General features: G+C 46.9%; 1 protein-coding gene and 1 long non-coding RNA gene across 2 annotated transcripts in view; both read right to left on the bottom strand.

Annotated features, from left to right (window-relative positions):
• LOC139620284 (uncharacterized) overlaps window positions 1-15,783 on the bottom strand; it is a 266,597-nt gene that overhangs the window by 14,540 nt on the left and 236,274 nt on the right. The window lies entirely within an intron of this gene.
• LOC139620264 (uncharacterized) lies at window positions 1,846-9,020 on the bottom strand. The gene is made up of 2 exons (XM_071475613.1): window positions 3,392-9,020; window positions 1,846-2,993 (listed from the first exon to the last, which is right to left on the bottom strand). Exons 1-2 carry the CDS (start codon window positions 3,588-3,590, stop codon window positions 2,173-2,175), a joined length of 1,020 nt encoding a protein of 339 aa, XP_071331714.1. The 5' UTR covers window positions 3,591-9,020; the 3' UTR covers window positions 1,846-2,172.

Genomic DNA, 15,783 nt, shown 5'->3' with positions numbered 1-15,783 from the left:
CTGAAGGTGCATCGAAAAACTCAGACACAGAAGCCATAACCGCTTGTTAGCTGGACCCAACAGAACGCAAAGTATTAGCCCTCTCTCAATGCACACCTGAGGTCAGACTGAACCCCTGGAGTTTTTTCCCCACTAACTGTCTAACACGGATCTAACTAAACTCAAGCCTAGACTTCATGCAACTTGCGGTGGGTATTTACGCACTCAAAACCAGTGTGTTTGCGCAGCAACCTGCAAGCAGGCAACAGCACAAGATCACACGGATGTGCCCCCGAGACAATTGCCTGAAGACAATTGACACTAACCACGCTGTCGCAACACTACAAAAAAAAACAACAAACTGACGCATCCCAAAGGGGAAACGCCACACAATCTAACAGGGGAAACTCCAAACTAGTGCACCGGAGCGACAACACTTACCTTCTCTTCGGACCAACCAACCAATTTCCACAAAGAGCAACAAAGACGCTTCCACAAATCTTAACACATGATGCATCTCCCAGGATCCATGTGCCAACCAAACTAAACCAAATTACTAATGGCACCCAATGCGCACCAGGGCCCAATCACCTGATCAGCGCGCCATGTGCCAAACCAAACAGGTAACAAAACTTTCCAACGATCAAACACAACGTAACTTTACTTAATTATAGACGAGCCCCCACTTTGTCACAGCCTGGCTCTCACAGCCATGACAAAGAGGGAGACACACCATGTTAATGTCAAACCAGGATTATTTATTAAAGAATCAAAAGCAATAAAATCATAATTCCTAACCAAAAAATCTAACTCATGGAGTGTGACAATCAGTAAGTCAGTGTGAAGTGTATGTTGTGTGAGTGGATATGGTTGTAGGTGTTGTAAGGTGCATAAAACAAACAAATGAGTAACAGAAGACCTAGAGCAGCTCCCAACACCATCGGAGATGCCTACAGAGAGAAGGGGAGAGAGAGAGACATGAGTAACAGGAAGTGCCTTTTATAGGCTGGTGAACACTGGGCCCAGGTGTCACCAGGAAGCACTAACGATCAGAGGTGTACAATACCATCACCGACCATAGGGGTCGCCACACTTAACATGAATAAACTTCAGTGAATCAATAAACACGTGCAGGGTATGAAGTAAAATACATGAACTAGAGTTTCTGTACTCCACATAACTTCCTATATATACATATATATATATATATATATATATATATATATATATATATATATATATTTTTAATTTAATTTAATTTAATTTAATTTAATTAATTAATTTATTTTTTTTACTGTGTGTTGACCACAGGGGGTCGTAGTGGAGTTTCTATTTCTACTCACACAATGTCAAATACAATGTTAATTATGTGGTACAAGGTGCAAGCTGGAAATCCTGACGGTGTAGAGCAGGGATGGAAATTAGCCACCCGCCACCCATGAGACTCGAAAAAGAAATACACTTTCTCGGTTAACGTTTGAGAGAAATATCTTTTCTCATTAAATCCAGCCCAAAACAGTGATTCTACAAAAACTTCCAGATGTATCAAATATAACATAAAATACAACTCAATAAACACTGTTTCAAATGAGTAGAATTTTCTGGCTAGTAGGCTACTTGATGGTTCAGGCTTTTTAATGAGAGCAGTGATGCAAAGTCATTTTATGGTCTTAGTGCGCCATCTAGTGGAGAAAAGTTGTTTCTAAATTGGAGATCGTTCTTGGAGCTTGTTTTTTTTTCGTTAACTTCCATCTCTGTGCAGAGGCAGTGAATCACGCGTCACAAGCTGCATTCACTAGTGTTTCCAGACTAGACTTTCTTTGCTTGTGCCCTCTATATTCAAAGGATTCGTTAGCGTTTAACTATTAACAAACATAAACTACAAACTCCTACAAAGACAGGATTGCGAGACGCAAACCTGCATTTACTTGAACCCAAGTACAAGATGCCATTGGAGGCTCGCCAACCTGCAATACAATTTGGGGGGTGTAAAATGTTTCACTCTAATCAGGGAAAATGATTCTGGTAGCAATAAATGTGACAATTAATTGTTGAAAACAGAGGAGGAGCTTACATCAGCAAGGAGAAAAAGTGAATCCTCTTGCTCTTTGAAGTGTGCCAGCATCACAAGCATCGCAGCTAGGCCATCAGTTCCTTCTCGGCCATCCTTTAGGGCTTCCTTCAGAACAGCTCTTACTTCCTTCTTCCACCTTGTAATCTGACTACTGAAGAAATTTTATCCAAGTCTTCGTTCAGTCTGTGTGACAATAAAAACTTCTGTGTAAAGAGAAATGGCCACTCTTTACCCACATCCAGAATGCTTGTTGAAGGGTTTGCGTTGATATATTCCCGCTGTTTGGCATAAGTGATTGCCATTAGGTCTTCAACCCTTCCTCTCTCAGCACCCTTGAGTCCCTCTCGGCTGAATATATCCAACATCTCAAGCTTCTTTTCCTCTAATGAAGCTGATGTTTCCCCATCTGGATAGTCCTCTGGCTGCCAACGAACACACCCATAACTGTCTCTTACACATGTAGCTACTGCTGGCTGTTCATCATCACCATTCTCATCATCTCTCTGGGTGCGTTTGGGCTTCCTCAGACGGGAAAGAGTGTTGCCTTGGTTCACATATTCTACTCTGGTCTTGAGCTGATTTACAACACTGAAATATCCGCATCCAATGAGCTCCCCCTCTTCAGTTTTGTCTAAAAAGCTATTTGGATATTTTTGAGTTATAGCTTTTGCTACTGCCACACACTCTTTGTGAGTAGGGTTCGAGGAATGCTCTCTCATCGCATCAATGGTGATTCTCATCAAGTGTTGGCGATCGTCCGGAGATGGCCTCTTACCAGCATCTACTGCTCTTCTAAGACTCGGCCCCACTTTGTTCCATGGCCCCTCAAAACTGTCCACCCATGCAGAGATGGGACTGGTGGGTGATGCGGGGTATGTGCTAGGAGAAGCAGCTAGCAGAGGCTCAGGCGATGACGGGCTCAGCTGGGGATTGGCAGGACCTGTATTGCACACATATGAGAGAAAGCACACAAAAGGTTGTGACCAGTTTGATACCACAAAATAGTGCCTTCCATATTTTCTATATAACCCCATATTAAGATATACTGTAGGTCTGCAAGCAGTTTGATTATTGATATATCTGTCAGTCATTATCTGGAAAAGACTTAAATTCACAAGAAACAAACAAAATTGCAGGAAAACAATTTAATACGCTCTGTCATTATGAAGTCATAAATCTGTGATGAAAAACCTCCCATCTAATAAGCTGAAATCAGAGAATTTTAACTTGTTTTTCTTTACAAAATGATGATCAAATGATTGCTGATTAATTTAGTTATTGATTAATTGTTGCAGCTCAACACATATGTTAATTAAAGTAGGCTAACTGTAACCTCACCTCCTTTCAAGGAATGAAGAATCTTTCTGCACTGAATGGGTGAGAGCAGATGTTTGATGTCATCTTCTTGAATGAACTCTAGATCATTTGGTCCTTCAACACCTACTTTGGTCACCAACTCATTGACCAAAGTTTCAAGTTTCGCTTCATCTAGCTGTGGTAGCACGGTTTGTATTGCCTTCCCAATGGAGTCCATCATTCATTCTTCTGAAACACAGAATGATGCAGAGCAACAAGATTAAGACCAAATTGATTATATACAGAAAGAGGGTAATAATCTGCAAGCTTGTCTACAGTCAAACACTTACTACTGTGTACTGTGCTTCTGAGTTGCTTTGTAAGTGTTGAGGAAAAAAAACTCCGTTCCAATGATCCATGTTTCTCATGCATAGGGCTGAGCTGCTCGCCACAGTCATGGGTTTGCCTGTAATGAGGTGTTAGTTTGTGTTTTTGGACAGGTGTAGACCTCATTGACATTAAGGCTAGGGGCACCAGCGTTGTCCATTTCAACCCTGTTTCAGCACACAGTTTATAAGGTCAGGGTTAATCAAGCATCTTCTGGTGTACAGAAGGTTTATTTGCTTTTGTCAATTTAATGAGTGGAGCTTCTGTTTCAAATTGGTTACTGTCCTGACAGCTCTATTGGTGGTACTGTGGGGTTTGTTGGTTAGGGTTAGACTGATACTGCTGGACAACAAAATGCACGTTTGACTCATTTATCAGAATCAGCAGTATTTTCCCAAATAGATACCCTGTGTCATTTTGGTCCACTACAACAGTCATGGCTCTTTTGTACAGAGTGCCTTCGAAAGTGACAGAGGGTGTTTCAATAGTGTGTTCTGGGCAGAAACCCTTGAGACTGACAGCTCTCTGAATGCCAATCTGGTACAGCTGGTCATCAAATTTACTTGGTTGGCCCATTTGCAGAATAGGTGGAAATAAGCTACCAGCATGTAAATATGCTTGTAGCAACTGGTGTCGTTCTGCTAAGGTACTGCAGAGGTTTTTAAAATTGTGAAGTTTCCTTGCACAAAATAGGAGTCCTTGCTTTTCAAGTGCAATGTCCACAACCTAATGAGAGGACCAAACCGAACAATGAGTTCTGGGTAATGGACAAGATAGTGGTGTTTGGCTTTTAGTGTCTTTTCTGGGAATGTGACAGTTCTTAGCTGGATGTATTCCTCAATGAGAATCTTAAGATACGCTACTTGGTTGGTATGGATCTTGGGTGCACATATCAAATACACAATTTCTCTGAGCTTTAAACACAACTGCTACACATCGTCATCAAGTGGATTTTTGATTCTGTCTCCAACCAGAATAGGAAAGAGACGTAAGACGCACCAGTTCTGAGCAGCATGCCCTCCCAGCTTTTCCCCATCAGATTTTACCTCGCATGGCTTGTTATTTGCATCACTGCCTAGGTATGTGAACTGTGATATAGTCTGATTCAGTTGACCATAGGTAAAGTGCTTGCCCACTTTCACTAAGTGTTTAATGTACATAGCAAGATCAACTGAAACAACCCCTACAAAGAGGTCATGACCCAGACATGGAGGGAGTCCTGGCTGGCAAACATGATAATATTTCAACTGATTGAAAACTGAGTCAAACTTTATTCCATTGGTCATTTCCGTGTTTGAGGCTATCTGTGCCACACTGTTTTTGTAACTCTCTATTAGGGTTGTCACGATACCAGAATTTCAGTAGTCGATACCAATACCTGTGATTTTCGACGATTCTCGATACTAATTCGATACCACGATTAAAAAACAAAAAACAAAAAAAAAAACAGAACCCATGTACTTTTAAATTCACTAACTTATTGAAAACTGCTTAAAACTGTCAAGTATTTAATACCACTATAAAAACAAGCAATACTGTGCTTTATGGTAATAAATAACAACAATATTCAACAATTTACATTCAAAAAAGAATAGCAGTGGCATGGAGCCTTCAAGTATATAAAACAAACAATATTCTTCTTCTTATAAATATGCAAATAAATAACAAAACAACAGTGGTGTGGTGCCTGATCTCACATAACTAAAACCTCTAATACCAGGCACTGTTTGCATGTCGGCTTGTTTGTGTCTAGAATTGCTCCGTATTCACCCGCCTCGAATTTCCACTTGCGACTCTTCGTACCTGTTTTATCAACGAGCCAACGTGTTGTGCTTCCACTCCCACTTGCTGAAGCCATTGTTATTGTTATCTCAGGTTTTCTTCTTCAGCACAGCTGACAGCTCTGTGCTGCTCACACGCGTATACTGCCCCCGTCAGTTCCGCCAAGAATCGACACGGCTCGCCGAGGGAAAAGTTGAATATTCGGTTCTGACGGTACCAGAAAAAAGCAGGTATCAATGTATTTTTTGCGTGTTGGTATCGAATTGGTACCAGAAGTATCAGTTCTTGTGACAACCCTACTCTCTATGGTTCTTTTAGCACCAGATTTGGTGGGATCTGTCAGAAAAGATTCTCTGTCAATGACACAGTACTGGCAAAAATGTGTGCTTTTACTGAAGTTTTCAGTAAACCCACCAATACTGTGTGACCCCAGATTATCTCCAGTAATGGCAATCACAGAGCCTTTTATCGTCTCCCCATCACCATATTCAATTCCATTTTCCTCCATTTGTTTTAAGTCATTGACTAAAGTGGAGAACACTTTTTCTAGTCCGAAAAAACGGAAATCCTCCTCTCTGCACAACCTAAGTTGCATTGGATCAATGGAAGACCTGATGTGTGGCGCAATCTCCGCAAGTGTCATGTACATTGCCAATATTTTGTGTTTTTTTCTGCCTGAGCCCAGCGGGTTCGCAACTTCAAATGAATCCTGATACAAGATGACAGACAATGACATAATAATAGATATATTTATTAAAACGCCTGGTCTTTTTTGTCTATTTTTGTCAATAATTGTGTCAAAAAATGCCCTATGTGTAAATAATTTACACCCTTTTTCCAGGAGAAGTAGAACTTTCAAAATCTGTCAAGTATTTACCATTCTTATGTAATTAAATACCTAAAACTGCGTGTTATAAGAAGAAAAGGACAAAAACGGAATTTAATTTTCTTCAACTTTCTTTTTATAAATTCTTGAAAAGTGCAGATTGAACATTTCTGGGATTGCAAAAATCTTAAAAGTTACGGTAATTTGAGCTTTAAACGGTCCTTTGTATGTCTTAACATGTGAAGAAATTGACAATAAAGCTACTTTGACTTGACTTTGACTTTGAAATACACATGCGCCGCAGTGTCACCGGTGAGCCCCGTGGTTTTAGAAGGGTTAATGTCACTTTCAGGCACCTTCAGCTTTGTTAACTCTTCATGCATCCTAGACAAAAGATGAGTCAAACCAGTGGTGTGCGCCTCTTGTATTTCCTTTATTAAGGTCTGAATTGTACTTGCTGGTAACAACATTTTAGCCTGTGTAGCAGGACGCAGTCATTGGCCCAGTGACGTCACTCAGGAGACGGCCCCAGCCAATTGCGGTGGGTGAATGCCGCATAAAAGGCAGGCATAGAACACCTGTCTGTAGTGTTCTTGCCGGAGGCTAGGCTCCGTCATTTCCTGGCGTCCGTCACTTCCGCCTCTCTGGTAGCAGGTGAGCCGTTGGCTGCAGCTGCATTTCTCTCCACGTTGTCCCATCCAGTGCTAATTTTAGTTATATTGTGTTAGAGGCTTGCTTGGGTGTTGCTGCTGGCTGCATGCTGCTCACCATTGCTTACGGCTTCTTACCGCTCTGTACGTCGCTCACTGCTCGCTGCCGGTAGGTGAACTTTCTGTTTCACGTGTCTTCCCCTGTGGCGTCGCACCTGTAGCAACCTGTGTGTGTTTACAGGTCGCTCGTGTATAGCGCCGACCCTCCGCTCCGTGCCGTGTGGGCTGGGACTGCCTGACCGGGTAAGGATGTCCATGTAGCGGCTCAGCGTCGGCTAATCTACCACTGAACCACTGCTGCTTTGTCTCGCTGGAGCTTCCTGGCGGTCAGACACCGCTCGCTGCAGACTGACTGCTTGCCTATTACTACTTCGCTGTTTGCCTGAGCGCCCACTGTCGCCACGGCCGACTCGGCCCCTGCTCACCTTGCCTGGCTTTGACTGTTTGGTTGGCTGGGTGTCTCTTGTGCTGCCCATTGCTGCCTGGGCGTACCTGTGGCTCGGCAACGCTGTCGCTTTTTGTTCATCCAGCCACTTCTTAAAGTGTGTGTGTGTGTGTGTGTGTGTGTGTGTACACAGTGTTGGAATTTACTTTAATTTTGTTTTCTGTCATCTTGTGTGTTTGTTTAATTGTTGGTTGTTGTATGTTCTTTATTAGTTTTTCTTTTCTTTTGTAACTCCTAGATTTGATTAGTTGATAGATTCTAAGCTTATTTGTGGTTATTTCTTTTGGGGTATTGTGGGTTGTAATTTGTGATCTTGTATAGTTTGAGTAAGCAAATTGGTTTGCTATTGTGTCTTATTATAGATTCTGTATGTTTATTTAAGTTCTTTATTCATTTCTTTTCTTTTTGTTATTAGTTAATTAATTGTTTTCCTCTGTTCCTAAACTGTCTCTCTCTGGTCCCCCCCCCCCCCCCTTCAGGTGCTGAGCCTACGGTGGTGGATTGGTGTCCGGTGGTGGTGCCCCTCTTTTATGCTGTGTCTCCACTGGTTTGAGTTTTTCACTTTATTCTTATTTTGTTGCACGTGTGGTGTTCCTGGTATCCCCTTTTTGTTGACCCATCCATCACTGGTAGGCCTCAGCCCTGATTGGTCCCCCTTTTTAACTTCCCCAGTGAATTTAAACCAGAGTTTTAAACAAATTGATTGTGATTAATAAAATAATATTTTGTACTTTTGAACTGCCGTCTCTGCCTTGCTTTGTTAGCGGACCTGAGTGCCTCCTCGAGAGTTAGTTCACTAAAGTCCCTGGGTGAAATTCTCAGTGTGGCGTTGTCTGGCCACCATTATTTAATTAACACTACTCTAACATTTAAACTAACTAATCCACCTCCTCGCGCCGCCACAATCTGGCGTTGTCGGCAGGATTTACAATTTGAGAGCAGAGACATGCATTCTGTTTTGGTTTGTTTTTCCCCTTTTCTGAAAAAAAACAAAACAAAACAAACTGTGGTTGTTTTATTATTTGGTGTCTGACTTGTGTTTCTTTTCTTTCTTCTGAGGCAAAGCAGCAGCTGGTTTGGTGGACCTGTAACGAGCCCATTTCCCCTTTCCCTGGTTTCACCTTCACGGTAGGGAGAGTCTTAGTTGGTTCAGATTTCGCAATGGAGTCAGAATTGCAGGAACTGAGGGAGTTAGTCGCTCAATTGAGAGCAGATAATGAGAGGCTGAGACAGGAACAGGTTGCGGCCGGGCCTGGCCCTAGTACAGCGCCCACAGTCTTGCTCCCACCCGTTGCACCTCCCACTACCAGTGCTCCTTCAATGGAGAGACTGATTTTTGTGCCACGAGACAGAAAATGTCCCACATTTAGGGGAAAGTCAGGTATGGGGTTAGCCGAGTGGCTAGAGGAGGTGCAAGCCTGTATGAGAGCACGCCATTTGTCTGCATCCGATCAGGCATTCTTCTTATTTGACCATTTAGAGGGGGAGGCACGTCAGGAAATAAAGTACCGCCCCAGTGAGGAACGTTCAGACCCAGCCAAGATCATTGAAGTGTTACAGGAGTTATATGGGTGCGCAGAGTTGTATGTAGCCTTACAGGAGGCCTTTTTCTCCCGACGGCAGCACGAGGGAGAGACTCTGCTAGAGTTTTCACTTGCGTTGATGGGCCTCATGGCATCTGTGAAGCAGCGTGCACCCAGCGGCATACCCAACTCCGAGGTTTTGTTACGTGACCAGTTTGTGGAGCACGTGCTGGATGGGTCACTTTGTCATGAGTTGAAGCAGTTTGTGCGCAGGCAGCCTACTACTACCTTACTGGAGGCTAGGAGTGAAGCGATAAGGTGGGAACGAGAGGGCTTACCTGGAGGTGCTAGGGGTCGTAGTCATTCTGTCCCTTCTGTCTTTGGTGCTCAGTGTGTGGTCCAAGGCAGTTGTCAGGTGAGTGTTGGTCCCCCGCAATCCTCCGAGCTGTGTGAGATAAGGGAAATGCTGAAGTTGCAACAGGAGCAGTTGAATCAACTGACTCAGAGCATTTCCCGTCTACAGGGCTCCTCAGCAACCTAGCCGAACAGCTTCTCTTGGTCCCATCATCTGTAGGAGATGTCAGCAATCAGGTCACATCGCCAGAGAGTGTGATCGAGTCCGTGTTCCCGCCCGTACTCAGCCTTCCTTGCCGGCCTCTCAGCCAAGTAGGCCGTCCCACTCCGCCCAGCGGCCGGGAAACTAGCACCCGCCGAACTGCAGAGCCACAGTTCGGAGGGGGCAATTCCTGGCTCGGGTTTAGGCACAGGTGACGTGGAAGTGTCCAAGCTCATGTCATCTTGTCCTCATTTAAGTGTGAGCATAGGGGGAGTTGCGGTCTCTTGCCTGGTCGATACCGGGTCTATGGTGTCAACCATCACCGAGTCTCTTTTCCCCCAGCAGTTTGAGACCTGGGGCCAAGAGCGGCTCAAATCTTGTAACTGGCTGCAGCTCAGAGCGGCTAATGGTCTTGCCATACCTTATATTGGCTATTTAGAGTTGGATGTGAAGCTCTGTGGTAAACTGTTGTCAGCCTGTGGGATTCTGGTGGTCAAGGACCCCCCTGGCGGTGTGTCTTCACAGGTTCCTGGTGTTCTAGGGATGAATATTATCCGCAGGTGCTATGGAGAACTCTTTGGGCAGCATGGCTTAGCCTTGTTTGACCTGCCAGTGGTATCTGAGGCCCCCAAGGTTGTCACACAGGCCTTCCAGAAATGCCATGAAGCCAGTGTTTCAGTTGACCAGCGAGCTGGGAAGGTCAAGGTTCGTGGTAAAAAGGGTTGTCTTATCCCAGGTGGTGCGATGAAGATGGTCGCGGCCTTGTGCTCAGAGCAGTATGCTGGCACCACGGCACTGTTTGAGCCTCCAGAGTCTGGCCTGCCTGCCGGGCTTCTTGCCTCTCCTGCTCTGGTGTCAGTGGTACGGGGCACCGTCTACATTCCCATCGTGAATGTAGGTTCTTCAGATGTGTTGCTCTATCCCCATGCCATGGTCGGGACCTTTGAGGAGGTACGTGTAGTGAGTTTGCCTGCTGGTGTTACTGAGGAGCCACCTGTGGTGGCTACCATGTTCTCTCAGTCTGTTTCTTCGCCAGTGCAGGATCAGATAGCAGCCTTGGAGTTGGGTCATTTGCCTGTGGAAGCACAGGGTAAGGTGAGAGCTCTCCTGAGTCAGTTTAGCTCCATCTTTTCCGCCCATGACGGGGACCTAGGTTGCACTGACCTGATTTCCCATGAGATCCCACTCCTGGATGACGTTCCTCTTCAACAGCAGTATCGCCGAATTCCTCCATCCGAGTATGAGCTTGTCAAAGACCACATTAATCAGTTGCTTGGTGCGCAAGTAATTCGGGAGAGCAGCAGTCCCTACGCCTCTCCAATTGTGCTGGTCAAAAAGAAGGACGGCAGCCTTCGTATGTGTGTTGACTACAGGCTCCTGAATGGTAAAACCAGGAAGGATGCCTTTCCTTTGCCCCGCATTGATGAGTCTTTAGATGCCCTGACCGGAGCACGTTGGTTTTCCACCATGGACCTGGCTAGTGGGTACAATCAGGTCCCCGTGGCAGATTTGGATCATCCCAAAACCGCCTTTTGTACCCCCTTCGGCCTTTTTGAGTGGAACTGGATGCCCTTCGGGCTATGCAACGCCCCCAGCACCTTCCAGCGGTTGATGCAGCAGATTTTTGGTGACCAGCAGTGCCAATCCCTGCTGCTCTACTTGGACGACATTGTGGTCTTCTCCTCTACCATTGAGCAACATTTGGAGAGGTTGGGTGTGGTGCTGGGACGTTTGCAGCACGAAGGGCTGAAGGTGAAACTCAAAGTGTGCCTTCTTCCAGCAGGAAGTGCGCTACTTGGGACATGTCATTTCCGATCAGGGTGTCTCCACAGACCCCAGCAAGATCGAGGCCGTTGCCAGCTGGCCTTCTCCTACCACCCTTTCAGAGCTGCGTTCATTCCTTGGTTTCGCCAGCTACTATCGCTGCTTTGTGGAGGGGTTTGCAAAGCTGGCTGCACCCCTTCACAAGCTGGTGGCAGAGCTGACCGGTCTCAAGTCCAAGCGGGTAGATCAAACGGTCACTGGTCGTTGGACAGAGGAGTGTTGTCATAGCTTTGAAGCATTGAAAGGTCGCCTCGTTTCTGCCCCTGTTCTGGCGTACGCTGACTTCACCCTTCCATTCATTCCGGAGGTGGACGCCTGCTATGGTGGTCTTGGAGCCGTGCTGTTGCAGGAACAGGATGGGTGGGTGGCATAGCCTATGCCAGCCGTGGTCTGAGGCCCACTGAGTGCAACATGCGGAATTACAGCAAAGTTGGAGTTTTTGGCGCTCAAGTGGGCAATGACTGAGAAGTTTCGAGAGTACCTGTTGGGCCACAAATGCGTTGTTTATACCGACAACAACCCATTGAGTCACCTGTCATCTGCCAAGCTTGGGGCCACCGAACAGCGCTGGGCAGCCCAGCTTGCGTCCTTTGATTTCGAACTTAAGTACCGTTCTGGCCGAAATAATAAGAACGCTGATGCCCTTTCTCGCCAGCATCCTCCAGGGACACAGGACATGCAAGCCATGGTCCATGGCACAGTGCTCCCTCAGCCCTTGCAGCAGGCCTTGCAGGTCGACAAGGTAAATGCAACTCAAGCCACTGTGGCAGCCTTGCCCCATCACCCCCCATCTGACATCGCCACGCTCCAGCACACCGATCTTGTCATCCAGGAAGCCTTGGTTTTCTGGGCATGTAAACAGCGTCCCAGTAAAGATGAGCGGAAACAACTGTCTCGGTCAGCCTTGGTGTTACTACAGCAGTGGGACTGGTTGGTTGAGAGGGATGGTCTCTTGTATCGCCAGGTTTTCCGACCAGATGGGGGCGAGCTTGTCCTCCAGTTGTTGTTGCCTACGGCGTTAAAAACAGATGTGCTCACTGAGGTTCACCAGGGGCACGGTCATCAGGGGGTCGAGAGGACCTTGGAGCTCTTGCGGCAGCGGTGTTATTGGCCGGGCATGTCTGCTGATGTGGCACAGTGGTGCCAGGCCTGCGAAAGGTGCCAGGTGGCCAAGGTGAGTCGACCAGCTGCCCGCAGCTTCATGGGGCACTTGTTGGCTTCTCGGCCTAATGAGATCCTTGCAATGGCTTTTACGGTCCTGGAGCCCAGTCGTAATGGTCTGGAAAACGTTCTTGTAATGACTGTCTTCAGCAAGTACACGTGGGCCGTTCCTACCCATGATCAGCGGGCGGCCACTGTAGCTCAGGTGTTGGTTGCCAAGTGGTTCTCTAAATTTGGTGTTCCTGCTCGCATACACTCAGACCAAGGACGGTGTTTTGAGGGCTCCCTCATTCAGCAGTTGTGTGTGTTGTATGGTATTGAGAAGTCTCGCACCACACCATACCATCTCTCAGGGAATAGGCAATGCGAGCGATTCAATAGAACCCTTCACGACCTTTTGCGCACACTGCCTGTGTCTCGAAAGCGTGATTGGAGTTCCTGCCTTCCCCAGGTCCTGTATGCCTACAACACTACCCCACATCAGGCAACCGGCGAGTCTCCCTTTCTGTTGATGTTTGGCCAGGAACCGAGACTCCCTGTTGATTTCCTTCTAGGCCGGGTACAGGATCCTGTGAGTGGCAATGTCCATGAGTGGGTCGAGGAACATCAAACCCGCTTGAAAATGGCTTTCGAGGGAGCCCGGGATCGGTTGAAGGCTGCGGCAGAGCGCCGTAAGAACAACCATGACCAACATGTCCGTGAAGTTCCTCTGAAAGAGGGCCAGTTGGTATGGTTGCGGGACCTTGGTGTACGGGGAAGGCACAAAATCCAAGATCAGTGGGTCTCAGTCATATATTTTGTCTTGAGGGCGCCAAGGGAAGGGGGGTCAGTCTACACCATTGCTCCGAGGGATGATCCGACCAGAGCCAGACAGGTCCATCGTTCTCTGCTGAAGGCTGTGGTAGGCGTCAACCCCCCAGGATACGCTGTTGTCCCTTCTCCTTCTCCTCCTGAGCAGCCTCAGTCAGAAGACGAACTATCATGTGATGGTGATTGGTTGGTCTTGAGGCCTGAGAACCCATTGCCCACTTCTGTCCGGGCCGAAGCTGTGACCCAAACCACCCCTCGATTGCTGGTTCCACTGCCAGACCCAGTCTCCTCCGTGCCATCTGCCTCGGTGGAACCCATTCCGGTGGCCCCAGGTACCTCTTCTCTCCCTGTTGGTGGAGGAAATGCGGTCCGACAGACCGCTAGGTCAACTGCAGGTCACCACCCCAATGTCCATCGTCTCCCACGATCTGTGGGGGGTGCTGAACAAGGAGGTGGTAACCCCTCTGTCTCTGTGTCTAATGCAGTTGCTGCATTATTTAGGCCTTGGAGTTAGGTCTGCTTGGTTTTGGTTATTCCATCGTCGGGACGATGATTCAATTGTTGGGGGCAGATTGTAGCAGGACGCAGTCATTTATTGCGGCCCCAGCCAATTGCGGTGGGTGAATGCCGCATAAAAGGCGGGCATAGAACACCTGTCTGTAGTGTTCTTGCCGGAGGCTAGGCTCCGTCATTTCCTGGCGTCCGTCACTTCCGCCTCTCTGGTAGCAGGTGAGCTGTTGGCTGCAGCTGCATTTCTCTCCACGTTGTCCCATCCAGTGCTAATTTTAGTTATATTGTGTTAGAGGCTCGCTTGGGTGTTGCTGCTGGCTGCATGCTGCTCACCGTTGCTTACGGCTTCTTACCACTCTGTACGTCGCTCGCTGCTCGCTGCCGGTAGGTGAACTTTCTGTTTCACGTGTCTTCCCCTGTGGCGTTGCACCTGTAGCGACCTGTGTGTGTTTACAGGTCGCTCGTGTATAGCGCCGACCCTCCGCTCCGTGCCGTGTGGGCCGGGACTGCCTGACCGGGTAAGGATGTCCATGTAGCGGCTCAGCGTCGGCTAATCTACCACTGAACCACTGCTGCTTTGTCTCACTGGAGCTTCCTGGCGGTCAGACACCGCTCGCTGCAGACTGACTGCTTGCCTATTACTACTTCGCTGTTTGCCTGAGCGCCCACTGTCACCACGGCCGACTCGGCCCCTACTTGCCTTGCCTGGCTTTGACTGTTTGGTTGGCTGGGTGTCTCTTGTGCGGCGGTGAGTGCCTCCTCGAGAGTTAGTTCACTAAAGTCCCTGGGTGAAATTCCCAGTGTGGCGTTGTCTGGCAACCATTATTTAATTCACACTACTCTAACATTTAAACTAACTAATCCACCTCCTCGCGCCGCCACATATATATAAGCGCTTTGATTTGAAAGTGAAGTCGCTGCTAACCAACTGCTAACCAGCTGCCCCGCCTCCCGTGTGCCGCCTTTACCGCAGGTGTCTCATTGGCTGGTGACATTAGGTCTTGTTCTGCTCAGTTTAAGAATTTATGTCTGTGAGCCAAATGCACCAGGCTGCAGAACAAGGGCCGCTATCGCCAGCTGCGGTTAGCAGGCTAGCTGTTTAACAGTTGACAGTGGGCAGGTTAGCAGCATTAACCTTGGAAATTAACCAGGGCTATCTAAATAGAGCAGCTTTAATGAAGGGATCTCAACATTCATATTAAAAGTTGATCATATGCTAAAGTAAGATCACCCACCCCTAGTTTTACAGTTTTCTGCGCTGTATCTGCACAAAGATTTTAGCAAAAGCACAACTTCTTTCACATTATCTTTGCATCACCTCACCACTGGTATCTTCAACAATATCACTTCTCAGAGATTCAGCAGCTACAAAAACTCTGTTCAATATATTCAGCGTTTTGTGCCAAGTTACCCTCTTTGCAAACAAAACAATAAGCATCAATATTTCAGTTAATTTCTTTTATGATGCAAATGACTCATCCTCCCAACCAAATCCGGATCTTATAGAATAAAGTGAAATCACTTACCTTCGGTGGTGGCGTGATGAAGAGGAGGAGATCCGCTGGAGGCCTGTTGACAGAGCAAAGCCTCAGTTTCTCTGCCTCATGTTTGTCGTTGGTGTTTAAAGACGACGTGCGTTTTCTGCCCAATCACCACATGAGGGCAGCGTATAAACAGCGCGGCTCTCTTCTGCTCTGTTTCTTCCTCGTCTCTTCCTGTTCCACTGGCTTCCCCACTGTGACAAGTATCAGCGTGTTTTTACGTGTTTGTTCCCCAGTTTATATTTCATACATTACTCATCATTCTGGCAAAGACTCGACCGAGTCTAACGAGTTTTTTTCCGGTTTGTCTCATGGACACATGGGAAATATTAAACCAGAAAACATTAAGGCCAGAAAAA

This window comes from Trachinotus anak, unplaced genomic scaffold (assembly GCF_046630095.1).
Source record: "Trachinotus anak isolate AG129_WGS33_773 ecotype Australia unplaced genomic scaffold, CSIRO_AGI_Tana_v1 ptg000004l, whole genome shotgun sequence".
Lineage (NCBI taxonomy): Eukaryota > Metazoa > Chordata > Actinopteri > Carangiformes > Carangidae > Trachinotus > Trachinotus anak.
Note: the sequence above shows the minus strand (reverse complement) of the source record. Positions and strands in the feature narration are given on the sequence as shown.

Excerpts from the sequence above, each read along its gene's own strand:
- LOC139620264 (XM_071475613.1), bottom strand. The coding sequence starts at position 3,590 with ATGATGGACTCCATTGGGAAGGCAATACAAACCGTGCTACCACAGCTA. Across the intron at positions 2,994-3,391 it reads TCTTCATTCCTTGAAAGGAG|GTCCTGCCAATCCCCAGCTG; the intron begins GTGAGGTTACAG and ends TGTGCAATACAG.